Here is a 25,472-nt window from a genome sequence, read left to right as displayed (position 1 = left end):
AACCAAATAGGGGTTCATAGGGGAAGGGAGAGGAAAATAAAACAGGAAGAAATCAGAGGGAGACCAACCAGGAAAGACTCTTAATCATAGGAAACAAACTGAGGGTCGCTGGAGGGGTTGGGGGGATGGGGTCACTGGGTGACAGGCATGAGGGAGGCACATGATGGGAGAAGCACGCGTGTTACGTGAACTGATGGATCACTGACCTCTGCCCCGACACTAATAATATACTATGTGTTAACCAAATTGAATTTAAATTAAAAACTTTAATTAGAAAAAGACAATGATCTCTCCTAGGATGCTTAGTAAATCAGTGTAACAGGAGGGCTCAGGGTGTGCAAAGCTATTTTAAACTTGTGTAAAAATTCAGGATGCTGCCCTGAGCAACTCCCAGATGGGAGGTGCTTTCTGGTCACGTTGCAGAAGAACACACGTCCACACGCACTTGTACCCTCCTGCCCCCAACCCTTCCTGACAGGAGTCGCACGTGGCAAGGGCAATGATGGCAAACACGTAGTTAAGATAACAGGCAGCCGCCCCTGTAGACATCGGGGAGGCGGCAGGACATTCAAGACTGTGCTGCCCGTGGACGGCACACACACCCAGCCCAGCTACAAACACTCCCTGTGATGCTGCCCACACTTGTGCAAGGAACACACAGGTGCCAGCCGCAGGCAGCCCCTGAATCCAAGCACCAAGCTCAAACACAAGGACTGGAGGAGGTGAAGCACTGGACAGCGTGGGAGTCTGGGGGAGACCATGCACCCCGACACCCGATGTCAACGGCATGTGGAGTGGGGGCCTTCCTGCTGGGACCCCGGGATGGCTCAGGTGTGAGCAGAGGGCATGAAACGCTGCTTCCCAGGCTCAGCCTCCCTGGTGGACACTCATCTGTGCTGTAATGGGCTCTGGCTGGAGCCGTGTGCATCCTGTGTGTCCCCACGAAGGGGACACGCGGCCTCCTCGGACACGGCTACTCACGTTGCTTCCCTTGCTGATGCTGCCCTGTGTCCTCTGCCGCGACAAATCACTGCCATGAGCACGACCATGTGCAGAGCTGGGGACTCCTGGCACAGTCAAACCTGGGGTAATCTTGGGGACTCCAACACACATTTTTCAACGATCTTTTGAGTTTATGAAGAGAAATGAACTGTATTATCAGATTTTACTGCCCCCTGCCTTGGGACCACTCGTTAGCTGAAAATCACAGGCAGCTCACTCGGCTGCCTGGCTCCGCGCACTGGCGTCCAGCCCTCGCACCCACCACCGGGGAGGGTGTGTGAAGCTTCCACCTCGTCTCTGTGCCCCACACATCTCCTGGCGCAGAGGTGGGATAGAGAGATCACTGCGGGGCGCACATGAGCTTGTGCAGGTGGAGCTGTGTGAGCAGCACCCGACACATCATAGCCATGTTCTCCGTATTCCTGTTTGTTTAGTTGGAAAAACAAGAGCCAGAACTCAAACCACCTCTCATGGACACAAGCAGGATCAGAATCCAGGCTTCGTTCCAAAGTCAGGTTTTTTATAAAAAGCAAAAAATAGAGATTAAATGTTTTTCATCAGCATGTTTTCCCCCATGAAAGCATAACTAACTCCCGGAGAGCAAGGGAGCCACGCAGCCTGAAACCCCGTCCCACACTCAGTGGTGATCTTCTGAAAATTATTTTTACAACAGGCACGCATCCCTATTTCTTCCAAAGCTCAGGGTTCTCTCCCGAAGAAGAGTTCTCCAGAACCGAGGCCGGTAGTATCTGATGCACTGAAAACACACTTCACCACTACCAGGTGCCTCCTGACAAATACTATATGCCACAGGTATGCACCCACGTGCCCAGTACAGACACACCATGTGCCGCGTGGTGTATGTCCGTGTCTAGAGCACAGGTGCACTGTGGACTGCACACGGTATGTATGTGCCCGGTGCATGTGTGTTCTACACTGTGTACACACGTGATTCATGTCTACTTGTACTACATAATGCGTACATGTGCACACTGCATTTGTGAGCTCATGTATGTGACGTACATGCTGCATACTGCATAGTGTATGCATGTGCACCGTACATGTGTGCTTGTACTGCGCTGTGTATACATGAGCATGGCACATGTGCAGGCTTGCACTTGCTGTGTACACGTGTGGAGTGTATATACATGCTTTAATGCACAGGACACACACACAGTGCATGCATATGCTGATGCTGCGGGGTTCACATTCGTGCTACACTGCATAGATGACAGAATGACACAGCCTGCAGGGCACCCCGGACCAGTGGGTCAGCTTTAGGTTCAGCGAGGGATCCCCACACACAGCAAACCCGCCTGGGTCATGGGTCTGAACCACTGCGTTCCATCCTGTTCCCTCCTGTTCCTGCGCTCCCCACACTCACGTAAGCCAGCGCAAGGCACACCTCACAGGACGAAGTGTTTCATCTGCGCTCCCCCGGGCACCTCACTCAACCACTTTCAGGGCTGCCATTATTATTACACCAATTTTAAAGGTGAAACGGAAAATCAGAGAATTTAAGTAAATGTCAAAAGAGTCATAAAGTAAGTAGCGAAACTCAAACATTAAGCCAGGTTTTCAGGCTCCAAGCCCTGCGGTCTTTCCAAGGCTCTTGTGGCTTCATTGAAATTCCAAGCGTTCTTGTTGCTTTAACACCAGCCGAAGGCACTTTCAATTTTCAGGATGGACCGCGATCCCTTATGTCCCTGGGTTTCCTTTGCTGTAGTTACGGGGCCTGGCCAGGGTGTGCGACCCACGACGCGGTGCCCAGGTCGGCAGCCCAGGACAGTCCCTGAGGTGGCCACCCCCGGGGAGCACGGTCCACGTCCCCCGCGGCGCTCATCAGCCGGGTCTGTGACTGGCCTCTGCAGCCCTGACACCTGGGCTTTGTCCCTTCTTCAGGGACACGCTTCAGAGCTCTCTGAGCATAAATATTTTATTTTTGCAGGACAGAGCTCACCTGCCTCTAAACCTCGATCCTTAGCAAGTTTCCACCACATTTCCTTTCACCTCTTTGAAATCCTCTCCGTGGCCTCCCCAGAATGAAGATTTTTCTGGCCTCTGCTGCCTCTCCTGCTCGTCCGCTTCACGTCCCGTCGGGACCTCCCTCATCCAGGAGCCCCAGGGGCCTGAGGCCGAACGCCCGGGCACGGCCCTGAGGTGGTGTCCACACCGGCTTGCAGCTCCTGGCCAGCCTGGGCACACCGGCCACACGGGCACCCTTCCTGCCCGCACTGACAGGTGAGGGCTTCCGCCACGGCCCCAGCGGCCGTCCTGGACCCCGGTCCAGCCACAGACCCCGATGGAGCGCAGCCCCCACAAACCAACTCCCATTCCACCACACCTCACTCCCGACTTCAGGCCCTGGCCCAGTTCTGCTGTCCCCGGGGGGTGTCTGCCCACCCTTCAAACCCGCTAGGCCCCTCTGGGAAAAACAGCCGTGACTGATTCAGTCAGAGGCTAAAGCGAGGTCCCCTGTGTTTGCATGAGCTGCTTACGTGTCCTGACAGGCCCTGCACTCTCAGAAGCTGCCCTGCATGCCCCTGTGACAAGACCTGTCATGAGGACCCCATGTACACACAGGAACACAATGTGAGCTCCCTGCACAAACACACAAGTCCGTGCTCCTAGTGACAATACACTTTGCACTTTCTTACACAATAGAATAAACCGAGCCACGTTACCCGGGTATCGCAGTATCTGTAAGAAGAGATGCTCCTGTCTCCCAGGCTCGCACCCCAGCCCGGCCCAGGGCTCTGCAGAAAACACACACACCCGGTCCCTTGAGGGGGGAACGGCCGCCCCCCCCCCCACCTGGCCCTCTCGGCTCCTGACATTTGTCACATTCCAGAAAACCTTCAGAGTAGCTTCCCTTATGCAATCATGGAGAAAAGTCATTTTGGAGAAAATGAATTAACCCCTAGACAAGATTTTTAAATAATGAAAGACTTCAAACGTCACTTCTGTTTTGATCCCAACCTGGCTCTGGTTACAGAAGCACAGCGTTTTGGAGCCCGCCACAAGGACAGAGCAGGTGCCCGGAGGCCTCCCTAGAGGCGCGGGGACAGTCCGCTGGCCGGGACGGGCACGCCGTGTGTCTACCGACAAAGTGGCGGTGGGAAAAGCAGCTTCAAGCGCTCCTTGCCTGCGTGGGAGCAGCCACCCCAATGCACCAGGGAAGCCCTGTTGGTAACGCGCTCAGGACAGTGGTGTCGTCCCACCAGCTGGCGGAGCCTAGAAGCACCATCCGAAGAGGCCTGAGAAGAGCACAATGGGCAGCCGTGGCACCGGGGCCCGTGAGCGCCTGTTATTTAGGGGCACTCACAGGGAAGGTCAGCACACCGACGCCCGACCACCAGCTCCAGGGCCTGCAGGAAATTTAAAATAAGTGCAGGCATTTAGAAAGGGCAGAATTGATGGCGCACCACGTGAAACGTTAGATAACCTGCGCTGGGGGATGACTGAGGAGACTCCTCCCAGCACCATGGGGCCTCCTCCTGGCAGGGCTTCATTCTGAGGGGACATCTGTGGGAACGCTGACCGTGCTCTCCTCCCCTATCCCCGGGAGTCCGCAGACGCCTCATGAAGCACCAGCTCTCCATGCACCACGCGGCTCCCGGGGTGGCTGGCGTGACCTCCTCAAGGGTTCTCTGATGACCACCCACTTCACCCCCGGCCAGGCTGGGTCTGTGGACAGACAGGTGGGCGTGCCTTCCTTGTCAGCAGTGGTCCTCGGGAAATAAGCCCATGTTCACTGGGTGACGACAGGGACCGTCCTCCTCGCCCAGAGTGTTCCACGCATTGGTCTTTTCTGAACCACTTAGGAGGATACTGCAGACAGAACAGCCCATGGGGACTCGCCGTGTGTCCCGAAACCGGGGGCCTTTCTGGTCAGCCCAGGACAGCAGCCACATTCAGCTAAGGAACCTGCCTGTCTCCGCCCCCCCCCCATCTTGCCGCCCCCCACGTGTGGGCCAAGACCACACACACACCTCCTCACCCCCGTCTCTGGTTTTCTTTAACGTGGAACCATTTCTCAAGTTTTCCATCCATATCCTAAGAAACGTCCTCCATAAAAAATCCTAAGAGGAGGGCCATCTGTGTGCAAGCCCCTGGGTGAAGCACTCTGAGCGTGTCGGACCCCACGCCTGCACACTCAGGGGACCGCCATCGGCTGGGGCCCAGCCAGCCTGCAGTGTCAGGTCGGGGTAGCGCTTGGCCATGGGCGGGGCTGCTGAGGAAGCACCACCAGGAAAACCTGCTCACCTCACAGGGAGGCCTCCGTACAAATGTTCTCGCTGAAATGACTCCTAGAAGGTGTCTCTGATTAGAAAACGTTCCTCAATGACAAAGACTACAAACCCCGCGCAAGGTACATCATCCTGGCAGGTCCTTCCACCATGGGGACCACAGGGTCCTCCCTCAGGATGTCTCTGACCAGACAGCCCCCGGGGATCCCAGTGGATCCCACCACGGTCCTAAATGCCACCGGCAGCTGGAGGGAGAAGCAACAGGCAGACTTTCACGTCCATCCCAGTCTGGATTCCCCAAAAACGGAGGGCACAGGTATAAGGGGATTATAAAGGTTCTTTGGACACAAATGCCAAGCCGCCTCCACCCCCCCCTCCGCTGCGTGAACAGCACGGTGCGCGGGCACCTGGGGGCCACAGCGCGGGCCAAGGCCCGGCGGACCTCAGACGGTCGGATGAGCAGCAGGTGGAGAGTGCCGGAGCGGGAAGGACGCCGCGTGGCCGGAGGGAGCCTGCATGGGGGCAGCCAGCGGGGCTGCGTCTGAGTTCCAGGTGCAGGAAGGACCTTTCCAGGAGCCGCAGAAGCGGCAGGAGCCCCAGGGTCTCCAGGGCCTGGGACCCAAAGCAGCAGCAGGACCTGGTATCTTCCTGCCTGTGTTCCTGGCTCCCCTGAGCTGGGAGGCGGCAGAGGGGACCCCTTCCCAGGCTGATGTGGCGGGATCTGCGGCACGTGCAGCCCTGGAGAGCGGGGGGCGGCCCGGTGACACAGGTGCCCCCAGTTCCCATGCACACGGGTCTATGCGGATCCTCCACACACGACGACGCGGCGCTGCTGCATGGCCCGTCCCCCCCCGCCCCGCGGTGTCCTTCTGCACAGAGTTCAGGACTCTGCAGCACCCCTGCCCCCCGCTCCCTCCAGGCCTGAGGGAGATCCCCCCCCCCCCGACACTGCCACACGCTCTTCCAAAGCCCACAGAATACCCCCTCCCCGTGCAATCCCACAGGAATCTGCACACTACGGCCTCACCCCTCCACTCTCAAACCCATGTCCCTCTGACCCCCCTGGCGTTTGCAAGGCCAGGACCCTCGCCCATGCTCCGGCACAGAGTGGCTCTGGGCCACAGCCCCAGGTGAACTGGCTCTGCGGCTCCAGACCCCACGAGGCCTGCCTTCTGTCCACTCAAGGGGCAGTGACATCTGCTCTGGGTGTCTCCTCCCCACTTGGTGCCTCCTGCCTCCTCCTGGCATCGCAGGGACAACCGAGCCCCGAATGCACTATGGTTCTGGGCCCCCAAGCCCGTCTAGGATCCTCCAGGACCCAGACAACCCAGCCTGCCTGGCCCGGGCTCCTCACATGAAGGGCAGCTGCTGAGTCCTCACAGAGCCTCCTGCCCAGCTCCCCTCGTCACTCTAGCACACTTCCCTGCAGGCCTGGCTGCGTGGTTCCACAGCAAGCACGGCCACTGCACGCTCACTAGCCGCCTCCCACAGCAGATAAAACATCACGTTTCTCGTCATGGGTACCACAACCAGCAGAGTTCACGGAGCACCCCCACAAATGCAGTGACCGCGTGATGATCGATAGGTCAGGTTGAGTTCTGTGGTCTTCATTTCTTTAGGAAAGTGAGGCGCCGCATGGCTTTGGTTTGTGCAGTTACTTCTGTAAATGCTGTAGAAAGAAGGCACCAAGCCCTGGTGGCCCAGTGGTTTGGCACCACCTACAGCCCAGGATGTGGTCCTGGGGACCTGGAATCGAGTCCTGTGTCGGGCTCCCTGCATGGAGCCTGCTTCTCCCTCTGCCTCCCTCTCTCTCTCTTTCTCTCTCTCTCTGTCATGAATAAATAAATAAAATTAAAAAAAAAAAAAAGAAAGAAGGCACCAGGATTCTTCGCCTTCGACCCTGCACATGCATCAGGTGGCCCATCTCAAGTTGAAACGTGCAGGAAACTCATGATGCAGCAGCAAGACCATTCATTCCTCCTTTGAAAAGCATAGAAAATTGAATTGCAATAGAAGGAAAAATTAATTTCTGAGATGAGGAAGGAAGCAAAGCCACGTGGACAAAAGCAATTTCTTCAGTGTGTTTCATATACGTTGGCTTTGGGGGTGTCCTTTCTCAGCAGTCCACTTGAGTGGAAATAACTCACTGTATGAACCACGACAGCCCAGCCCAATGCCTCCTCGCAGGTGTAAGGAGACATGGGCCATGCTGTCACCGGATGGCCGAGGGGAATCAAGGCCAGTGTCCAAGGGACACTCACAGGAGTCTTCCTGTCTTAGCCCCCGACTGCTGCTGCCCCATGGACCCACGGGAAACTATCTATGAAACCAGGCTTTAAAAAAAAAAAAAAAGATTTTATATATTTGTTCATGAGACACAAAGAGAGAGGCAGAGACCCAGGCAGAGGGAGAAGCAGGCTCTCTGCAGGGAGCCCGATGAGGGACGCGATCCCGGGACCCCGGGGTCACACCCTGGGCTGAAGGCAGATGCTCCACTGCTGAGCCCCCCGGGCGTCCCTGAAGTCAGGCCTTGACACCTATGGTCTTCAAGGCCTTCCCACCCCCGGTGCGCTGCGGCTTCAGGTCCTACTAGCACCGAGGCAACACGTCTTCTCCCAGGAACACACATGGAGACCCTCCTGCTGGGTGACTCATCACCAAGCAACTCCTCCTCCTGTGTGTTCCCACTGTTTACAGTGACTCCAGGTGACAAGGGTCGCACGGTGTTCCAGGAGTGTCCCACGCACACCACCCCAGTGCCCACTCCTCAGCTGTACAGCACCTCCCAGTGTCACCGACTCAGTCCTGTGAGTGGCCGCTGAGCATCTACATGCCTGCAGCAGGGTGGCCCACTGCTCCTCCCACACCCTGCCTGCCCACACGCCACCATGGGGACGACAGCAGGCCCGTCCACAACCCCCGGCACCCCAGCACAGCAAACGTCTCACCTGGAGCTGTAACGTGCCAGGTGGACCCGAACTCTGGTTCGAGGGCCGTGGGCTGGACCGTGCACTGGACCGTGGACATGGTGCTGTCCTGGTGGCGTCCAGGACTCTCTGACATATCCCAACACCAGTTCCAACACTGGGCCATGAGGAACGTCCCTCACAGAGATAGGACGCTTGCTTCCCTAATGACCAGCAGGGCCACACCTCGGAGGCTGCGCAGGGAACCCACTAAATATACAACAGCAAACGGCAAGCAGACCAGTGCACACACCAGCACACGGCCCTGCTGGCCACGGTCCAGCAGCAGGACCAGGGAGCTCAGGGCCACCCTGCTGTCCCCACTGGTGGGCTGTAGGACCCGGTGGCACTGACACAGAGGGCCCCACGCCCACCGTCACCTTGCTTAGCATCCCCGGGCAGACTCCCGCGGGAGCCAGAACAACGCAGTCAGAACTGTGCAGGCCACTTATCCAGGGATGCTTCCCCATCAATACAGCAGTGTCTCTGTCCCCCACCACCCCCTTAACGACACCCTCTTCTCTGGCTTACGGGTCGCAGGAATACAGTAGGTAACGTACAAAATGTGCGTCACGCACTGTCACGTGATCGGCAAGGTTTCTGGTCAACAGCAGGCTGGGAGCAGCTGAGGTCTGGGGGAGTCGGGGCCATACGGGGATTCACGGCTGCACAGGGTGAACGGCGTCCCTCACCTCCAGCCTTCCGGGGCCCGCGGCATTCAAACGCATCAGAGGCGCCTGCCCAGCCCTCCCGCCGCTTACCTGCCCCAGGAGCCGGCAGGCTCTTACTTCCCCAATCCGGCATCCACTCCTGGGGGTTCTAAGAGCTGCCGAGAATGGCAGTAATTCCCGTGCTCGGTGCCCCCGACCCCGCCAGCCTCACCCTGCCCTGCCTCCTCGCAGTGGAGTCCACAAACCCTCGAGACGAGCACGGAACGGACACCCTTGTTCAACTTATGACAAGGAGGTCAGGGCCGGGGTCCAGCGCCTGCTTGGGGGGCTACGGGCACGGGGTGGGGGGGGGGGGCTCTGCTCCTGACTTCCCTCCAAATCAGCCCCTTTGTCCTGTTCACAAGGCCCAGGAAGTGCATTCCCCACCCCCCTGGGGAGCCGGCAGGTCTGTGATGCCCCCACCAGATGCTGGGGCCACGTGACTCCCGTCCTGGGGCCGCCGCAGCCTCAGCAGCCCCTCACCCGATGCCGTCCCCATGGCTGACGTCCGCCCCTGCAGCCCCTGCCGTCCCGCACCAGGTTCCTGGGCGAGATTCTGCCGGGAATTTGTTTTCGCTGGGTGCGGCCAGCACACAGACACAGAGATGCCTGTCCCGAGGGAAAAGCTCACAAATTCCCTGGCAGAGGGGCCACGCGGGGCCACGCAGGATGCACGGAGAAACGGAAGCACTCAAGAGCCATCACTGTGCTTTCCTCAGGGGGAGGGGGTGAGACTGGGGTGCGGGGGGCCAAGGGACCAGCTGCAAACGTCCAGGAGGGAGACCAGTCCATGGCTCTGGCCTTGGGGCCACCCCTAGCCGCCTGGCACCTGGCCCTAGGCTGAGTGCGACAAGTGGACGTGGCTCACGTGCCAGAGCCCGTGAAGGCCGTGCTCGGGTGTGGGCTCTGTATCCGCAGCCTAAGAACTGGCTCCCCTGAGGCACAGCCCCTGCAGGGCGCACCCGGTCCCTACTGTCACAGCAGAAGACAGCATGAATGCACGATAGCCCCAGCCGAGCTGAGAGGCTCCCCAAGGCCAAGCTGTACTCACAAGGGAAGTAGACGGCTCCCTTTGGCACATCCTGCTTCTCTGACCTCTAACCCCTCCGCAGGGTGGGCGCTGGCCACCCCCGGTGTGGCTGACCCCCTCCTGCCCCCTGGAGCCCATGTCTCCCCCTAGGAAGCTGTGGGCAGAAATAGGGAGTCCATGGTAGGTGAGCACCCCCTGCTCCCACCATGGCCTCTACCAGGCCCTGGGGACCTCACCCACCATGGGAGCCATTCCTCACCTTCTAGGGGAGCAAACAATAACCTAGAGTCTATGTTTGTAAAAAATTAACCTCAGGGTACGTTGCTTTTGCACACAGAGCAGGAGCCGCTGAGCTAGACCTCCTGTGCTCTGCACGTCCCTCCCTGGTGCCGCCCCGTGCAAGGCACGTTCCCGGGGCAGGGGGCACTTCAGGGCCCAGGAACACAACTCCCAGCACTCGGGGCTCGGATCTGCAGCACGTCCGTTCATTCCGGCGGAAGGAGCCCAAACACCAGACCTGAAGAGGCCTGGCCTCAAACGCCATCCTCCTTGCTTATGCGCCATGCGTGAGGGCCAGTATGAGCTCCCAGGATCCCAGCTCTTCCCCAAAGCACAGGACGACCTGTGTGTCACAGGGCACAGGTACACACAGGGCAGTCAGCGGGGAAGGAAGCATGTTCCTCTTCGTCATTCATCTATCCTTCCCATGAGATTTGCTCTCTGAACCACGCGGACAACCTAGGAATGGTAACCGAGCTCTCTGCACACACGTCCACAGGCGGCCGTAACGGAGTCCCGGGCCCAGCGCGAAGCCAGCCCTTCCACCAGCACACACAGCGCGGGGTCCTCCCCTCTGTCTGACCCACCTCCATCCAGAGACAGGAGGGAAGCTCATTCTGCACATGAAATCCAAGTGCATCCACAGCACCCCATGTGCCATCTGCGCCATGGTCCTCGGTGACAGGCCCCATCCAGACCCGTATAAATCCACCCGTCCACAGCTCTGAGATGCCTGAATTTCACAAACCAAGGACACCTTAGAAGGACCAGGCAGTGACCACGTCTGGAGGCCTCTGAAATGCACCTGCAGGGTCGCGCATCCAACCCCCGTCCGGGCTGGCGCATCTTCCACAGGGACCACAGCCTGCCGCTCCACAAACCGCCTGGACGGCCTCCCCCAACGTGCTCCAACCCTGGCCCCTGTACAGCAGCCCCATTTGCTGGCACTGACGTTGTGCCTATGAAAACAGGCACCCCCTGAGGACGGGGTCCTCATCTTGCTCCACTCTCCGCTGGTGAAGTGCTGCACGTGGACGGGACTGACTTCATGTCCTCCTGCTTCAGGACAGAGATGAGCATCAGATGGCTCGACACAGATGCTAACACTGGCCCTGGTGAACACTGCACAGTAGAGAAGTGCTCTCCCCACACACACCCCCACTCACGCCCTCCTGACCTGACCTGACCTGTGTGATCATGTCGCACACACGGCCAAGAACCAGCTCGCAGCAGCTTCAAGGGTCGATGTCGTTAGAGGATATTGTTGGCTTGAACTGACCCTGAAATCACTTCCCAGCCGTTTCGCCTGCTGTGCCGCTGCTACGCTACTTGGGCAGGCGGCTAATAAACTTCAGACCTTTGGCAGTCTTTGATTGTTTAATTATTTTAAACACTACTCTCCAAGACACTCTCCCTTAATTAGTTATGCTTTCCTCCTACATTGCTTCCACAGTCACAGGGCACCAGTCATCTGAGAAAAGCACATATTCAGTTCAATTTAAAAAATGCTTTTCAGACTATGCGCTGGGTGTTCTGTATGAGGGGGTCACCGTCACCGGTCAGCTTCCATCCTGACCCTGGGGGATCCGAATGGACATCAGTGCCCTCCGCCCCCCAGCGGGTGTCAGAGCCACCATGGCACTTTCCCAGCAGAGGCTCTGCATGTCACTCCAGAGATGCTGCCAGTGGACCAGGCGCCAAGAATAAAACCTGCCTGCCTGTGTGATGGAGGCCCCGCTTCTCCCTTATGGACCAGGCCATCTGACACACCAAGGACACCGTGGCTCGATGCAGAGCAGAGCCTGCCCTGAAGCCAGCTCTGGGCACTGCACACAGTCCCTGGCTTCATTTCCCCCAAAGAAGCACTTTCTTTAACTTTCTTTCATTATCTGTGTGTCAGTTCTTAATATTCCTGCACATTACCCAACTCACACCTGAGAGGATGGCTACTATAAATCAAGTGTGTGAGGCATGATTTATGTGCCACCTGAATACCTGTTTAGCAGTGAAATTGCACTGCTAAATAAGCAAGCCCTTGTTGGAAAAATCCATCACTGTCCTTATCTGATGCTTTCATTGAACTTTAAAGCACAGATATTAAATTACATACTAAAATCACTTCTATTATATATAGTTTGTGGCTGCAAATACTAAAAGATGCTCAGACACAAAGCACACCAAAAAATCACCCTGAGCCTTCTAGTTGGACAGTGCTTAAAACTTCATTTTTACAACTCTGTAACAAGTTCCATCAAAGGTGAATAAACCCTTATTAAAAAAAAAAAAAAACTTTTACTTTTAATCCAGAGTATTTTTACAATAAAATGCCTGGAAGTTGGTCCCTTGAATCCCCATCACCCATTTTGCCCATTACCAGTTACAAAATAAAAAAGTCACAGGGTAGAAAGGTACCACATAGGGAAGAGAGTTAGCAACACTGATAATATTGTTTGTGACGGATGGTAATGCACTGATGGTGGTGAGCATGCCGTAACAACACAATTGTCAAGTCTGATGCTATACACCTAAAACTGATGACACCGTATGTCCATTACACTTCCATAAAAACTAATAAAATATGTTTTGCAGGCAAATATTAAAACCGCCTTCTATCTCAGAAGCAGAAATTCAGTGATGTGAAGAAATTTAAGGATCGCCTCACATCAGGAGTTGAGGACACACCTGTGCTTTACTGAAAAAGCCCCTCTGGGGTCACGGCAGGTGCTGCCAGCAGGTCAGGAGCAGAGCAGGCTTCTGGTTTACAGTGGCATCTGCTGGCAACTCTGATACAGCCTCTCCCACTGTCACCAAAACACTTAGGTAACACCGGAAACTGGGCACATACTGATCATCCACAATCACCTGCTTGAAGAATCACCGTATGTCGACCACTCATCCTGGGGCCCACAGCAGACTGTACTAGAACAGGCGGGCGACATGATCCAAGGATAGGCCCACCTCTCTCTGCTCAGCTCTCACCCCACAGACTTCTCACTGCTCACTCAGAGCCCGCAGAGCCAGGGTAGGGGAGCCGGGCAGGAGAGCTGCAGGGGGAGAGCCAGGGAGGAGGAGCCAGAGAGGAGGACCTGGGGAGGGGGAGTTGGGGAGGAGCCGGGGAGGCGAGCATGTACTTACTTCCAGGATGCAGCATCCACATCTCAGCTCCCTCTGGCAGGGCTGGGGTGCCTGGTGGCAGTGCACCGGCTCAGAGTCACTAACAGGACAGGGTAGGAGGAGACCTGCCTGGGGGCAGTTGCCTAACTGATAAGGGGCTGTTCATGCCTGAACTGTTAGTGCCAGTGACAACATTTGTGCCGAGCGCCTGCTTTCCTCTGAGGTCTGGGTGTCTGGACATGCCAGGCGGGGAGTGATGCATGGCCAGTCCCCATAACAACCCCGAGTGCTGGTCCCTACAGCCTCCTGGGGATGATGCTCCACAGGTGTCCTACAGTCAACTGCTGGGGAACATGGCATGTCCTGTGTGACCGACAGGACCAACCCGGAAGCTGGCCTGGTTCCCCTGGGCATGTCCCCTGCCCTCTCCCTTTGCCTACTGTCACTGTGATAAGTCTCCGTGAGCAGCACAAGTGCATGCTGAGTCCTGGGAGTCCTCCTGAGAGTCACTGAGCTGGGGGTGGGCCTGGGCCCCCACCCCAGGCCAGTTACAGACATGGGATGGAGGAGGCTATTGAAGCGACTACCCAAGCTCCAAGACATTCTGAGTTTAAGACTCTTCAGAGCAAAGGGAAGAGTTCTGGACAAACCACAGACAGGACAGCCCGAGGCCGGTGTCCATCCGGCAGGAAGGGCCGGCCCCGTGTGCTCTCACCCCACACACCTGCTCCATGCCACCCCTCTCCAGGCCTCACATCCTCCAGGGTCACAATGCCTCTGTCCTCGGGGGAGCCCAGGGCCACATGGGAGCAGGTGACTTGTGCTTCCCCAGCTGCTTGCAGGCAGGGTGGCTCAGTGGACTCCCCTCTCTGCCCTGCCCAACCCCAGCCAGCCCCCCAACTCTTCCAGGAAGGTGGCAGGCTGTGAACACACACAGGCCTCCCCTTGGGGCCATGTCACAGGCCGCATCCAAGGCTCCCCAGCACTCCACCACTTAGGCAGGATCGTTGGACAACTTGCTGTGAGGGAGGCAAAGCCAACTTTAACTACATTATCAGATTGTATCAATTTAGGACCAATAGTGCGTTTTTACACAGTGAAGATTTTTGACTCTCAAGATATGGCTCTAAAGCGCTGTCTACACACAGATATGAGGATATTCTGTAAAATAGTATGCTTCGGTGCTTTCATTAGCTTGTAAAATTATACATCATCTCATCTTTGATCCAAGCTGCTTTGTGATAATCCAAATACCTGTGTATCTAAAGAGCTATCAATGAATGGGACGTAGTAATGCTTCTTTAGTTAAGAACATAAACCAAACAACCATGTGGGTTAACATAATTATCTTCCTGGGAGAAAAAAAAAAAAAAAAAGCCCCTATAGCCACTGCCAGGTTATCCACAAGGTATTACGTAGTTCTTTGTCCAGAGAATAGACTGCACAAAGATCTATCAGTTCTTCTTCTCTAAAATAGTGGACCCCTGCTCAAGAGCCCCCCCCCCCCCGAGCAGAAGTGGACGTGGAGAGGCCACAAAGCCTAACACACTGTCCTCCCTCAGGGCTGCATCTGCCCCCCCTCCCGCCCCCCGGCAGCACATGGAGGCAGCGAGAGCTGGCACGGCTGCTGCCTGGGATGACGAGAGAACAACTCCATAAGCCCCACCTCCCACCAAAGCCTGAGGAAAAAGTACCAACCCTCCAAATTTTAAAAGACAGTAACTAACTGCACCCGGATGGCAGAGGCATATTTGAAAACATTCGGCTCAGGTCACGATCTCAGGGTTGTGAGACCAAGCCCTGCGTCAGGCTCCACACTCGGCCTAGAGGCAGCTCCTCCTTCTGCGCCGGCTCATCACATGCGCTCTCTTAAATAAACAAAAATCTTTAAAATGAAATAGGAACCTTAAATCAAACCTTTTGGATTTCTGTAACACAGGTGCATGCACACACAACAACCTGCATGGTTCAGAGATGGAGATCTAAACTCTGGAAAGACCAGGAAATTTGAGAAAATTCATTTGGATTTCAAGCACCCAACCCCCAAACTGCAGCAGCATCAACATGGGACCACGGCTATAGATCTCAACATGACCCAAGGACTTGTCTCTACACACGACAAACCAACAATGAGGGGTCTCAAAGTCGAGACAGTCACACAGCCATCCAATCTGTATTTACTCATTCTTGATCTTCCTTCACCAGAGAACACACATACCTTCAGATGTTGTCGTGAAAGTGATAAAGACAAAGAATCGGGGTCAAGGAATAAGGTTTCCTGGGGAAACACATTTTCCTAACATGTGAATTGGCTCAGAAGTTCAGGTCCTGGGGGCACGCCTGGATGGCTCAGTCGATGAGGCATCTGCCTTCAGCTCAGGTCACAATCCTGGGATCTGGGGATGGAGCCCCACGTTGGGCTCCCTGGTCAGCGGGAATCTGCTTCTCCCTTGCCCTCTGCCTGTCCTCCCCTTGCTCATGTGCTTTATCAAGTAAATAAAATCTTTAAAAATAATTTTTTAAAAAAGAAATTATGGTCCTCACGAGGATGCCAAAACCACTAGCATTATGTCCTCCTCATCACGGAAGAGGCAGAGAACTCTGCAGGGTTGGCCCTACTCACCCCCAAGATGGCTTCTCTCACCCAGAACGGAGCTTCCCCCAATGGGAAATATGATGACCCCAATGACCCAACCAGACTCAGCTGTGTAAGCACCAAAATGAACATTTTCAAGGGAGAAGAGCCTATGTGGCTGAGCGTGCAGTAGCTGAGAGACACCGTGCTGCGTCCCCCGAAAGCTCAAGGCAGTGGTGTCAGGACAGGGGTCTCTGGGAGGTGACTCAGTCATGGGGGGGGCCCTTAGGAAAGAGAGGCCCCCTCCCTGCTCTGTGTAGGTGAGGACACGGCGAGGCCGCCAGCCACGACAGGCCTCACCGGCCCCAAATCCTGCAGGGCCATGCCCATGGACATGCAGCCTCCGGAAGTCCCAGAAGCCCCCATCCAGGCCCAGAACCACGAAGACCAGCACTGCCAGAGCTCCCCAGTAGACCCATGCCATGAACTCAGCAGGCTCTAAGGGCACTGGCACGGCCCTCCCTCTGCCTCCCGCTGCCCTCCTGGTGCCATGTGTGCACAGCAGTGTCCAGGACACAACAGGCAGGTCCAACCCTGGCTGAGTCTTCCTCGAGGGGAAACCAAGGAAGCTGCTTCCAGGCCTTCCCTCCTGCAAATGTCACACACAGCCCAGGAAGATCAGTGAGGAGGAATAAAGACCGGCGGCCCCATATGCCCCTGTGCCCACCGAGGCAGGCCCAGGGGAATGGCCTTTCCTGTCCAAGGGAAGGCGCAGGGCATCACTCTGTTCTCAGGGACACAAGCCCAGGAAGGTGTCTGTCCTCCGGGCATCCAGCTCCCCCCAGTCGTGACCCAGTTCTCCAGGGGCTCCCTTCCTGGTTTCTGGAGCCCGGCCCTCGGCACAGGAGCAATAAATACCACAAGGTACCCTGAAACCCTTCCTTCTCCAGTGCTGGCGACTAACAAGGCCCAGGCTGGATTTCATGATCGGCCCTAAGGTAGGACAGTCCGTCGGTTTTCTGTCTCACATTGGAAGGAATTTAAGGTTGCTTTAACTTACAGGCCCTACAATTATTTCTTGTTGCGTGACAGCAACACACAAACTAACGAGTGACAAAATGAGCCAGAAGAACCCCCGGGGAGTAGTGGTGCAGGCAGGTGGGTGGGACATGTGGGGAGGGGGCAGGCCGCGGACAGACAGATGCCCGGACGGAGTGGTGGGGAGATGGCAGACAGACGACAGACACACAGTAGGTGGATCCAGACCCTTCTGCAAATGTGCCCTCAGAGACACAATGAGGCTACTCGGGCCCTGGGAGCAGGAGGGCAGCAGGCGGCCCCGGAACCCCTGCCATGCTCCCCATCCAGACAAGCCTCCTCAGAGGCAGACGGCAGCACCGGGACCCCACGTGGTGGACACGGGGGACGTGGGGTGGGCTGTACTCGGGGCGACAGCTGGAGCCACACAGCCTCAGGGAACCCAAACAGAAGACTGTCTCGACTTCAGGAGGCTCTCCTCCACGATCCTGTGTCTGTCCCAAAACACACCAAGGGCCATGGACGTGGTGGCCTCACTCGGTGCCGAGAGGCCCCCAGTGCTCCAGCAGGATGCTAGCCTGGGGCTGGCACCCAGGGACCTGAGCACCTCCCCGGAGCACAGCATTCCGGGTGAGAAGCGACTTCAGGCCCTCCCGGCAATCGGGGGAAGACCCCACGGTTCCCCCAGAGCAGCAACATGTGACAGTGCCAGGAATTTGGGGGGGGGAATCATGAAAACAGGTGGGCTCAGGTGGCAGGATCAGCCATGAAACACTTGGTGGAGACGTGTCCAAACCACGTGCAGCCTGGAGTCCCAGAGCCCTATGTCTCCACATTAAGCTGCCCCTAAACCAGAGACCACAGTCGTTAAATAGATCCACTCACTGCACAGAAGCACTCGCTCTGGGGTGAGTGGAGCTGGAACTCTGCCTCGTGTCACCTTCCCAAAGGCGTGACACTCTGCTACTCGGCACAGAGATGCCAGCTAGGCAAGAAGCAGGCCCTCGGGGTTACAAATAAGCCATCTGGGGAAAAAAAAAAAGTTTTGGCCTCAAAACTATTGATCTGTAACCTTTCATTCCGGCAGTAATTAAACTGCACAACTCGGGTTTCTAATAAAGTCAGAAACTCAGTTTATGTAATAAAGGCCTTTCCAGCACATGAGGATTTATTTCTGTCCCTGGCTGATGGACGGGGAGGGAAGCACCTGTCACCAGGCCACAGAGACACGGGCTGAGCGCGGAGGGCGCCTTCTGGCTCCTGTCCGCCCTGCTCGTCCCCCCGAGGCGGCCGCTGTCGTTCCCACCCCAAGCCACAGTGCAAGGCATCCCCCCTGCCCCCCGCGCACCTCGGAGGGTTTGATTGATAACTAACTTCAGTGTCTGCGTAACAGAAACTTACCTGCCATCTGCTCTGTGACTGAAGTGCACCTCAGCCTTCACCTCGTCTGTTCCAGTGCTGTTCACCTGACATGCTGAGCACATTCAGCATCCCATGGGGGTAAACGTCCCACATAACTGGATAGCTTTGTGGCAACGGGCCCATCCAGAGTGCTGACCCACCTTGTCCGGAAGCTCCAGGAGCCGCCCTGGTGGCCTGTCCCTGGCACCCCTGGCCCATATGGCTTCTTTGGCACCATATTTGGTAGGAAAGTCACACCTGAGCCAGTAAGGACCTCTTCAGGGTCGCTGTGGAGTCATGTAGTGACTTAGAGTGAACATACCTAGTCACATCCCAGCCAAGTATTTACCAGCCTGTGACCACATGGAAAGTCACACATACTTTTGGATCTACTTCCTCTTCTGCAAGATGAGGTGACATTCCCCATCTCACAGGGATGTTGAAAGACTGGCCAAAAGCAACACAGAAGAGCCTTTTAAGGCCCAAGCACCAGAGACACACAGGGTGCCATGTTCTCTGTCACTGCAGAGCTCAGACCCAACGCTGGGAGACACGGCGACCATGTGCAGAGCTTCAGGAATCACGCCCACTGGGTGTGAAACTAATGAGCTGGAGTCCTACCCACGCGTGCACTGCCAGCCTCCCTACGCCCCCAGGTGTGGAACCGTGTCCTCTGAGGCAGGGCTGCAGAAAAGCACAAGCTCATTCACTGATTTTCCTGTATGTGCCCATCAGGAGATCAAAAGCTTTGTTAAAACCTCAGCTCTGAAGACACAGGGGACTGGGACGGACCAAACATAATCTCTGCTGCTGTTTCAACAGCTATGCTCCCTCTGCCACTTTGAACTCCAACTGCAAACGGCCCCAGTCGGGTCCATATTTCAATAGCTGTACTCACTGAGGATTCAATAACGTGTAATTAAGTCTACCACCCCACGGGCTTCTAAAGCCTTACAGAATCAGGCATTTAGACTCTATAACCAAATAGAAATGATATGAAATTTGTTCGACCTCTACAGATTTTTGATACTAAATACAAACATTAAACTTCAAGACTTTATTTAGCCGAGACCCAAAACTGAGCAATGTGCCACCACAGGGAGAGCCCACGATGACTGTACTCCGCAGGTGAACACCCCAGGGAAGGACGCAAAGGCAGGAGTCGGTGACAGCCGTGCAGGAGAGCCAGCTCTCACCAGCTCGAGGGGGCAGGGGTCCGAGAACTCCTCTTAGACCCTCAGCAACGAGTGGTGGGAGCACTAGAAGCACAGACACCAAGGCTTCCTGGCCTTGCTCGTGCTGCCAATCACTGACCAGCCTCTTGCGGGCAGGGACCCAGCAACAACAATCAATGATGCCTCTGCCCTCGGTAGAAATCACAGCACACGTCTGCAAACACAGAGAAATCAGCTCCACAAAAATGTATGGAAAATACTTAATATCTTGCTGCCCCAAATTTTATATACAAATTATTTCACATTTTTCATTCCATCAAGTAGGGGTGCAACGCATCTCAAACAATCAAAGTCCACCATGTGTTCCGTCCTGGTTCAGTTGCTAATATCAAACTTTGCACAGGTGGTACCGCTGCTTGACTGCAAAATCAATCCATTCTTGAAACTCATTATTCTTAGCAGTGGAACAGGCGGTCTCCTGACCGACATGGGATAAAGGCTGTGCGGCCGCAAGTGTGGGATCAGACCCCTGGCCCACGGTGTAGCCTGAATACAGGAGAGTCTGGTAAGCCCACAACTTTCCCAAACAGCATGGTGATAAAGCACCTCCGCTGATAATCAAGTTCAGGAAGCCTGAGCAGCCAAGAATGAAGTATTTCCCAACCTCCCCACTGCTCAAATTCTCACTGCTCAGGAAACATACATCCATGGTCTATATCTTTTACGGGAGGTTGCCACCGATGTGTTACCTCACCTTGGTCATAGAGAAACTACACCAATGTTACCAGACACGGAACAGCAACAGAGAGATGATGAGCTGCTTACGCCATGAGTCACATGCAGCCAAGAACCAACTTTCCTACTCCCACCAACATCACAGTGGAAACTGCCTATAAAATCTCAAACACGGGGCAGCCCGGGTGGCTCAGCAGTTTAGTGCTGCCCTCAGCCCAAGGCGTGATCCTGGAGACCCGAGATCGAGTCCCACATCGGGCTCCCTGCATGGGGCCTGCTTCTCCCCTGTGTCTCTGCCTCTCTCTCTGTGTCTCTCATGAATAAACAAATAAAATCTTTTTTAAAAAAAACTCAAACATGGGCTAACTTTAGTGCAGAAAATAGACAACCATAATACAATAATGTTCGTGAAAAAGTCACTGCTTTAAAAAGTTTCTAAACCATACAGGAACGAGCACCATTTTGGACTATTGTAACTGCATGGTGTCCTGGGGTCCCACCAGAGACCAGAGTTTAGACACAGGGAGCCAGTGTCCACGAAGGGAGGCAGACTGAGTGAAAAACCTGCCTTCATCCACACGTGGGCCAGAGGCAGTGCCCCCAAAACGGGGGTGAGAGAGGGAGGGGCCCAGAGACACCTCAGCAGCAATTCTCATAAAGGCCGGTATGGGATTTGAGTCCAATACAGCTGCTAACAGGCCAACTGTCCACTTGTGTGGCCCACCACACATCAGCCATTCTTCCCTGAGCACATCCTTGCAGCAGGTGCTCATCCTGTGTGCAGACTCAACAGCCAGGCTCTCCAGGGTGGGGCAAGCTGAAGGCAAGATGAAGGGTCAAACAGCGTCCCCGAAACAAGAGAAGAATGGTTGGAAGCAAAGCCTGATGTCAATGGCTTTAAAATGTAAAAACTTTGTGGAAATTTGTGGTTGCACACATGTTTCTCCTTCATGACAAACATGCACTGCCTCCCCAATACTCTGTTCCCGAAAACATGAAAAATAAGGCAGTTTGCAGAGGTGGACACAAAAATCACTCCAGCTCTGTGTGTCCTCAACGAAAACTATCACAAGAAATCAAAATACCAAGAGAAAATGATGTTTATCATGTCCGACCCAGAGAAGGACTACTTCTGATGCACGGTCTGATGTCACTCATCATAGGTGGTCACCAGTTCTGCTAAGTACATTAGTTCCGTATCAGTGACAACACCTGAAAAGAGTGTATCTTCTCCCAGGCACTCGGCTATGGCAAACACAGGCTAATGGAGTAAACAGCACTTCAAAAATAACTAAAAAGAAAAAGCAAACAATACGATAGCCACAGCTCATCCCGAAGCTGTCCCAGTCTTTAATTGTGGTAAAAAAACACAATGTAAATTTACCATCTTAACCATTTTTCAGCATACAGTTCAATGACACCACACACGTGTTGCGCAAGCATCTCCACCATCCATCGCCAGAACACTTTTCATCTCTCAACAGTGAAACTCTTTACCCATTCCAACACCGTCTATGATAAAAAATGTGAAAATGCTTCTAATATAACCATTAAGTAAAAAAAATGTTCATTCAAGTTCATAAGGAATGTTTATGTCATTAAAATGTAAAAACAATAACCATTATATTTGAGTCTAAAGAAATTTCCAAACATTTTCTAAATAATTAAGCAACTTCAGACATACTAGGTCACATGGCATGATAAAAACCAGAACTGGCACATCCTTCAGTTCTGAATGAACTCACACTTTGCCTGAATTATCATTTCAACAGACTCTTCTTTCCTCTCATTTGACATGATTCTTTTCCATCTCGTGCCTACTGTCATAGCCTTGGGTCTTCTAGAACAACTTCTATAATATAAAAACCTTCTAAAGAAAATTGCCTAGCAAATGTCCTCAATATTCAAGTCCTACTGGGAGGAGGCTATCTTGGTTCTAAAGGTTGATTACTTGGATTCTTACAGAAAGTAAATAAAACCTCTCAATTTGGCAGTATTTAATATATTAACTTGAAACTGTCTAAAATGCGGAAAACTCATTTCAACATTTAAAATCCAGTTAGATTCCCACAGAATGGTATTTAATTTTTAATTAATTTTATTATTAATTTTGATGCTTCTCAGAACCAGAGACTTGCCTGGAAGACATAAACGCATCATTCCTTCTTTAAATTGTGTTATAATCACTATTGTTGATGGACACAGTTTACAGAAATCTTTGTTTCTTCATATGTGACCTGTTCATATATTTTCAATATTAACCAAGACTTCCAGAATATACAAAGAGGCCCAAAAAATATGTAATCATGCTCTCCACAAAATTCCCTGTAAGTGTGCTCAAAGCCAATAGAGTTTGAATGGGTGATAACAGAGAACATCCTACAGACTATTTTTGGTAAAACAATGGGGCTGGTGATGTAATCTGTCCATGATCATAAGTAAAAATATAAAGATCCCATTTTTCTCCAAAATACTTGGTGTTTTACACTGGAATGCATAATATAAAATAATAACTTACTGACCATTTAAGAATGAGATTCAGTAACCATACTAGGTAGTTACTATGCTATTTATATTAAAAGCAGAGTAAATCCCAACATGTTCAACTCTTCAGACTCTGACAATGTCCATTATAGTTCATTTTGTTAAAGCTGGAAAACATAAGGAAATGTCTGTACACCTCTGTTTCATACCCAACACAAGTATCCTGGGAGGCAGACAGACCACGTGATCCCAGAAAGGAGCAATTCTCAGAACTAGCCCCTGGCAGAAAAGACAGAGCACCCCGTATCCCCTTCCCAGGACCTGCTATTCCTTTGAAAAAAATGCCCTAAGCGAGAAACCCCCTAGGGGAGAGTAACCAAGACCCACAGGACAGGTTCCACACGATCTTCACATTTGTTTGTTTCTGAACCTTAACACAACAAAGCTCCAAAGCTTTCTTTTCAGGATGGTTTCCCCTCCATCGTGCTTCCTTAAAAGTACTGCAAGCCACCTCATACAACCTCCAGCCACTCACATCTGTGAGAAATCACACGATGTACCATCTCTCACGGTGAGACGCCCATCTCCTGTATTTCCATTGAGACCCTCAAGACTCTAAGGACACACATCTGGCCTGTTCCTACGCTGACTGTAAGGACAGCCCGAGTGCAAACAGACTGCAAACACATTCCCTGCTAGCCAATAATGGCACTCTTCCTCAGGAGGAAGTACAATCAACAAATCATTCTACCTTGATACACATATATTCAACTGCAGAGGACAACCAGTTTCCCTTAAATAATCGAAGACAACAATCACCTAAATCTATTTACTCTGTCAAATGAAAACAGATCTCTGAGCTCACGTTATAACTCACCGCGCAACTCAACAATCCGGTCTATGCTTGTTCCAGTCAATATACGATCTTTCTCTAAGACAGCAGCTAAAAAAAACAAGATGTCTAAACTATGCAATCGTATTTCTCAAATTTCCCACCAACATAAAACCTATCATCTCTAAAGAGGAGAACAAAATCTATTTACCTGTATTCCTGTCTGGTAAGATACAGCAATGCTTCTGCAGAATGCCAGGCAAAACCTGTTTCAAAACATATAAATAAAACACATTTGGTTATTGTGCAGGTTGAGGAAGGTGTTTCATTAACTGCAGCAAGTATTTTTCTAATAAGCCCATTTAGTGTGGCACAGAGTCATCACGCCCAGAATGATCTCACAAATTAAACAATACAGAAAAATTTTTGATGACATACATTTTTTCATCAGAAAGGTTAATCAGGTAGGTGTGCTCATTGTTAATGCTGCTCCAGGATGCTAATGCAGTTCTATTTTATGTACGCCCCTAATGGGTCCTGGGAGCATCTTGAAAGCTGCACTCAAGGGACTCCTACAATAAGGCAAATGGACCCACCAATTTTTGTGATGGCTTTTAAAATATTAGACGCAATTAGAGCCTGAAAGTGGAGGACCGCAGAGGCAGTAGAGCGGGGGGGTCTGCTTCAGAGGGTCTGAGAGAGATGCTTTCATGGAGGATGAGTCACAGAGAGCCACGGGGAAGAAAGAGCTGTGTTTACATTAGCAGTTTGGGAGAAATTATGAAGGAAGTATCTTATTTGATAAGTGAAGGGAAGGTGAAAATAACAGGGAATGGCTTTCCCCAGAAAATCCAGGGCCGCAAGGGAGCGGCAAAGATGGAAAGCATCTGCAATGAAGGGATCTCCGTGGGGATTCGGGATTATGTGTCCTAAACTCAATCAGACTAAAAGCTGAGCTTCCTTCATGAATTCTGCACCGAAGTGACTGCAACCATTCCTCCAAAACTCGCAGCCTGGGAGCAGGCATTCCGTACCCTGGGGCAAGGAGGTCCTGCCTCAGGAAGGAGGGCAGTGCATGGGGCCACAAGCCCACGGCCACCCTCCACCAACTCGTGGTCCAGCCATGCATGCAGCCCATTCTGACAGATGGGGCCAGCGGTCCCTCCATGCCTCTCCTCCGTGCCCCCTGCCCCATCTTCCCTCCCTCCACACCCAGGAAAGAATAATTCCTACCCAGGCCAAGTATAATCCATTGCACACAAAATAGTATTACCAATTTCCTACTCTAAACAAATATAAAAGACGCAGAATAAAGCAATAATCAAATACAAATGCAGTAAATACAAAATGTGGAATTAAAAGTTCAAAACTATGTCTCTTACGTGTGCAATGAGTTAGCTGGGACACAGAACAACAGCTGTGGGACAATCAGGGACCAACGAAGCAAGAAACCTGTACAGGACACAGGACAGTGTCAACACCTAACTCCACCACCCTGCACCCAGCATCAAGGTTAATCATTAGCCAGGTCTGAACCCGGCATCATCCTGGCACGATTCTCTCCCTCACCAGCCCCTGGCTTTCAAGGTCCAGAAAGGAAATAAATACACAGTCACGCACACATGCATGTTACACACATGTGCACACACACACCTGGGCTCATGGATCTTCATTCCTCCTCATTACATGGCCGATACACTTATATTTCCAATACAGCAATTTCCAAAAAAGTCTTACAAGTTAACACCAGGCCTGAGAAACCATGTCCCTCAAAGGAAAGGAATGGTCCCGTAAGTTGTAAACACGTGCACATCACGAGATCCACGTGGAGCCAGCGGGTGTGAGTCACCACAGTGAGATCAGACCACGTCCTGCAGTGCA

The 25,472-nt window shown here is 53.2% G+C and overlaps 1 protein-coding gene across 1 annotated transcript in view; it reads right to left on the bottom strand.

The window, feature by feature from the left end:
- Positions 1 to 25,472, bottom strand: part of DLGAP2 (DLG associated protein 2) — a 693,677-nt gene that overhangs the window by 513,386 nt on the left and 154,819 nt on the right. Inside the window, 1 exon segment of the mRNA XM_049106698.1 lies at positions 23,803 to 23,857. Coding sequence (XP_048962655.1) covers positions 23,803 to 23,857 — 55 coding nt within the window.

Source organism: Canis lupus, chromosome 37, assembly GCF_003254725.2.
Source record: "Canis lupus dingo isolate Sandy chromosome 37, ASM325472v2, whole genome shotgun sequence".
Lineage (NCBI taxonomy): Eukaryota > Metazoa > Chordata > Mammalia > Carnivora > Canidae > Canis > Canis lupus.
This window is presented reverse-complemented; position numbering and strand designations above follow the sequence as displayed.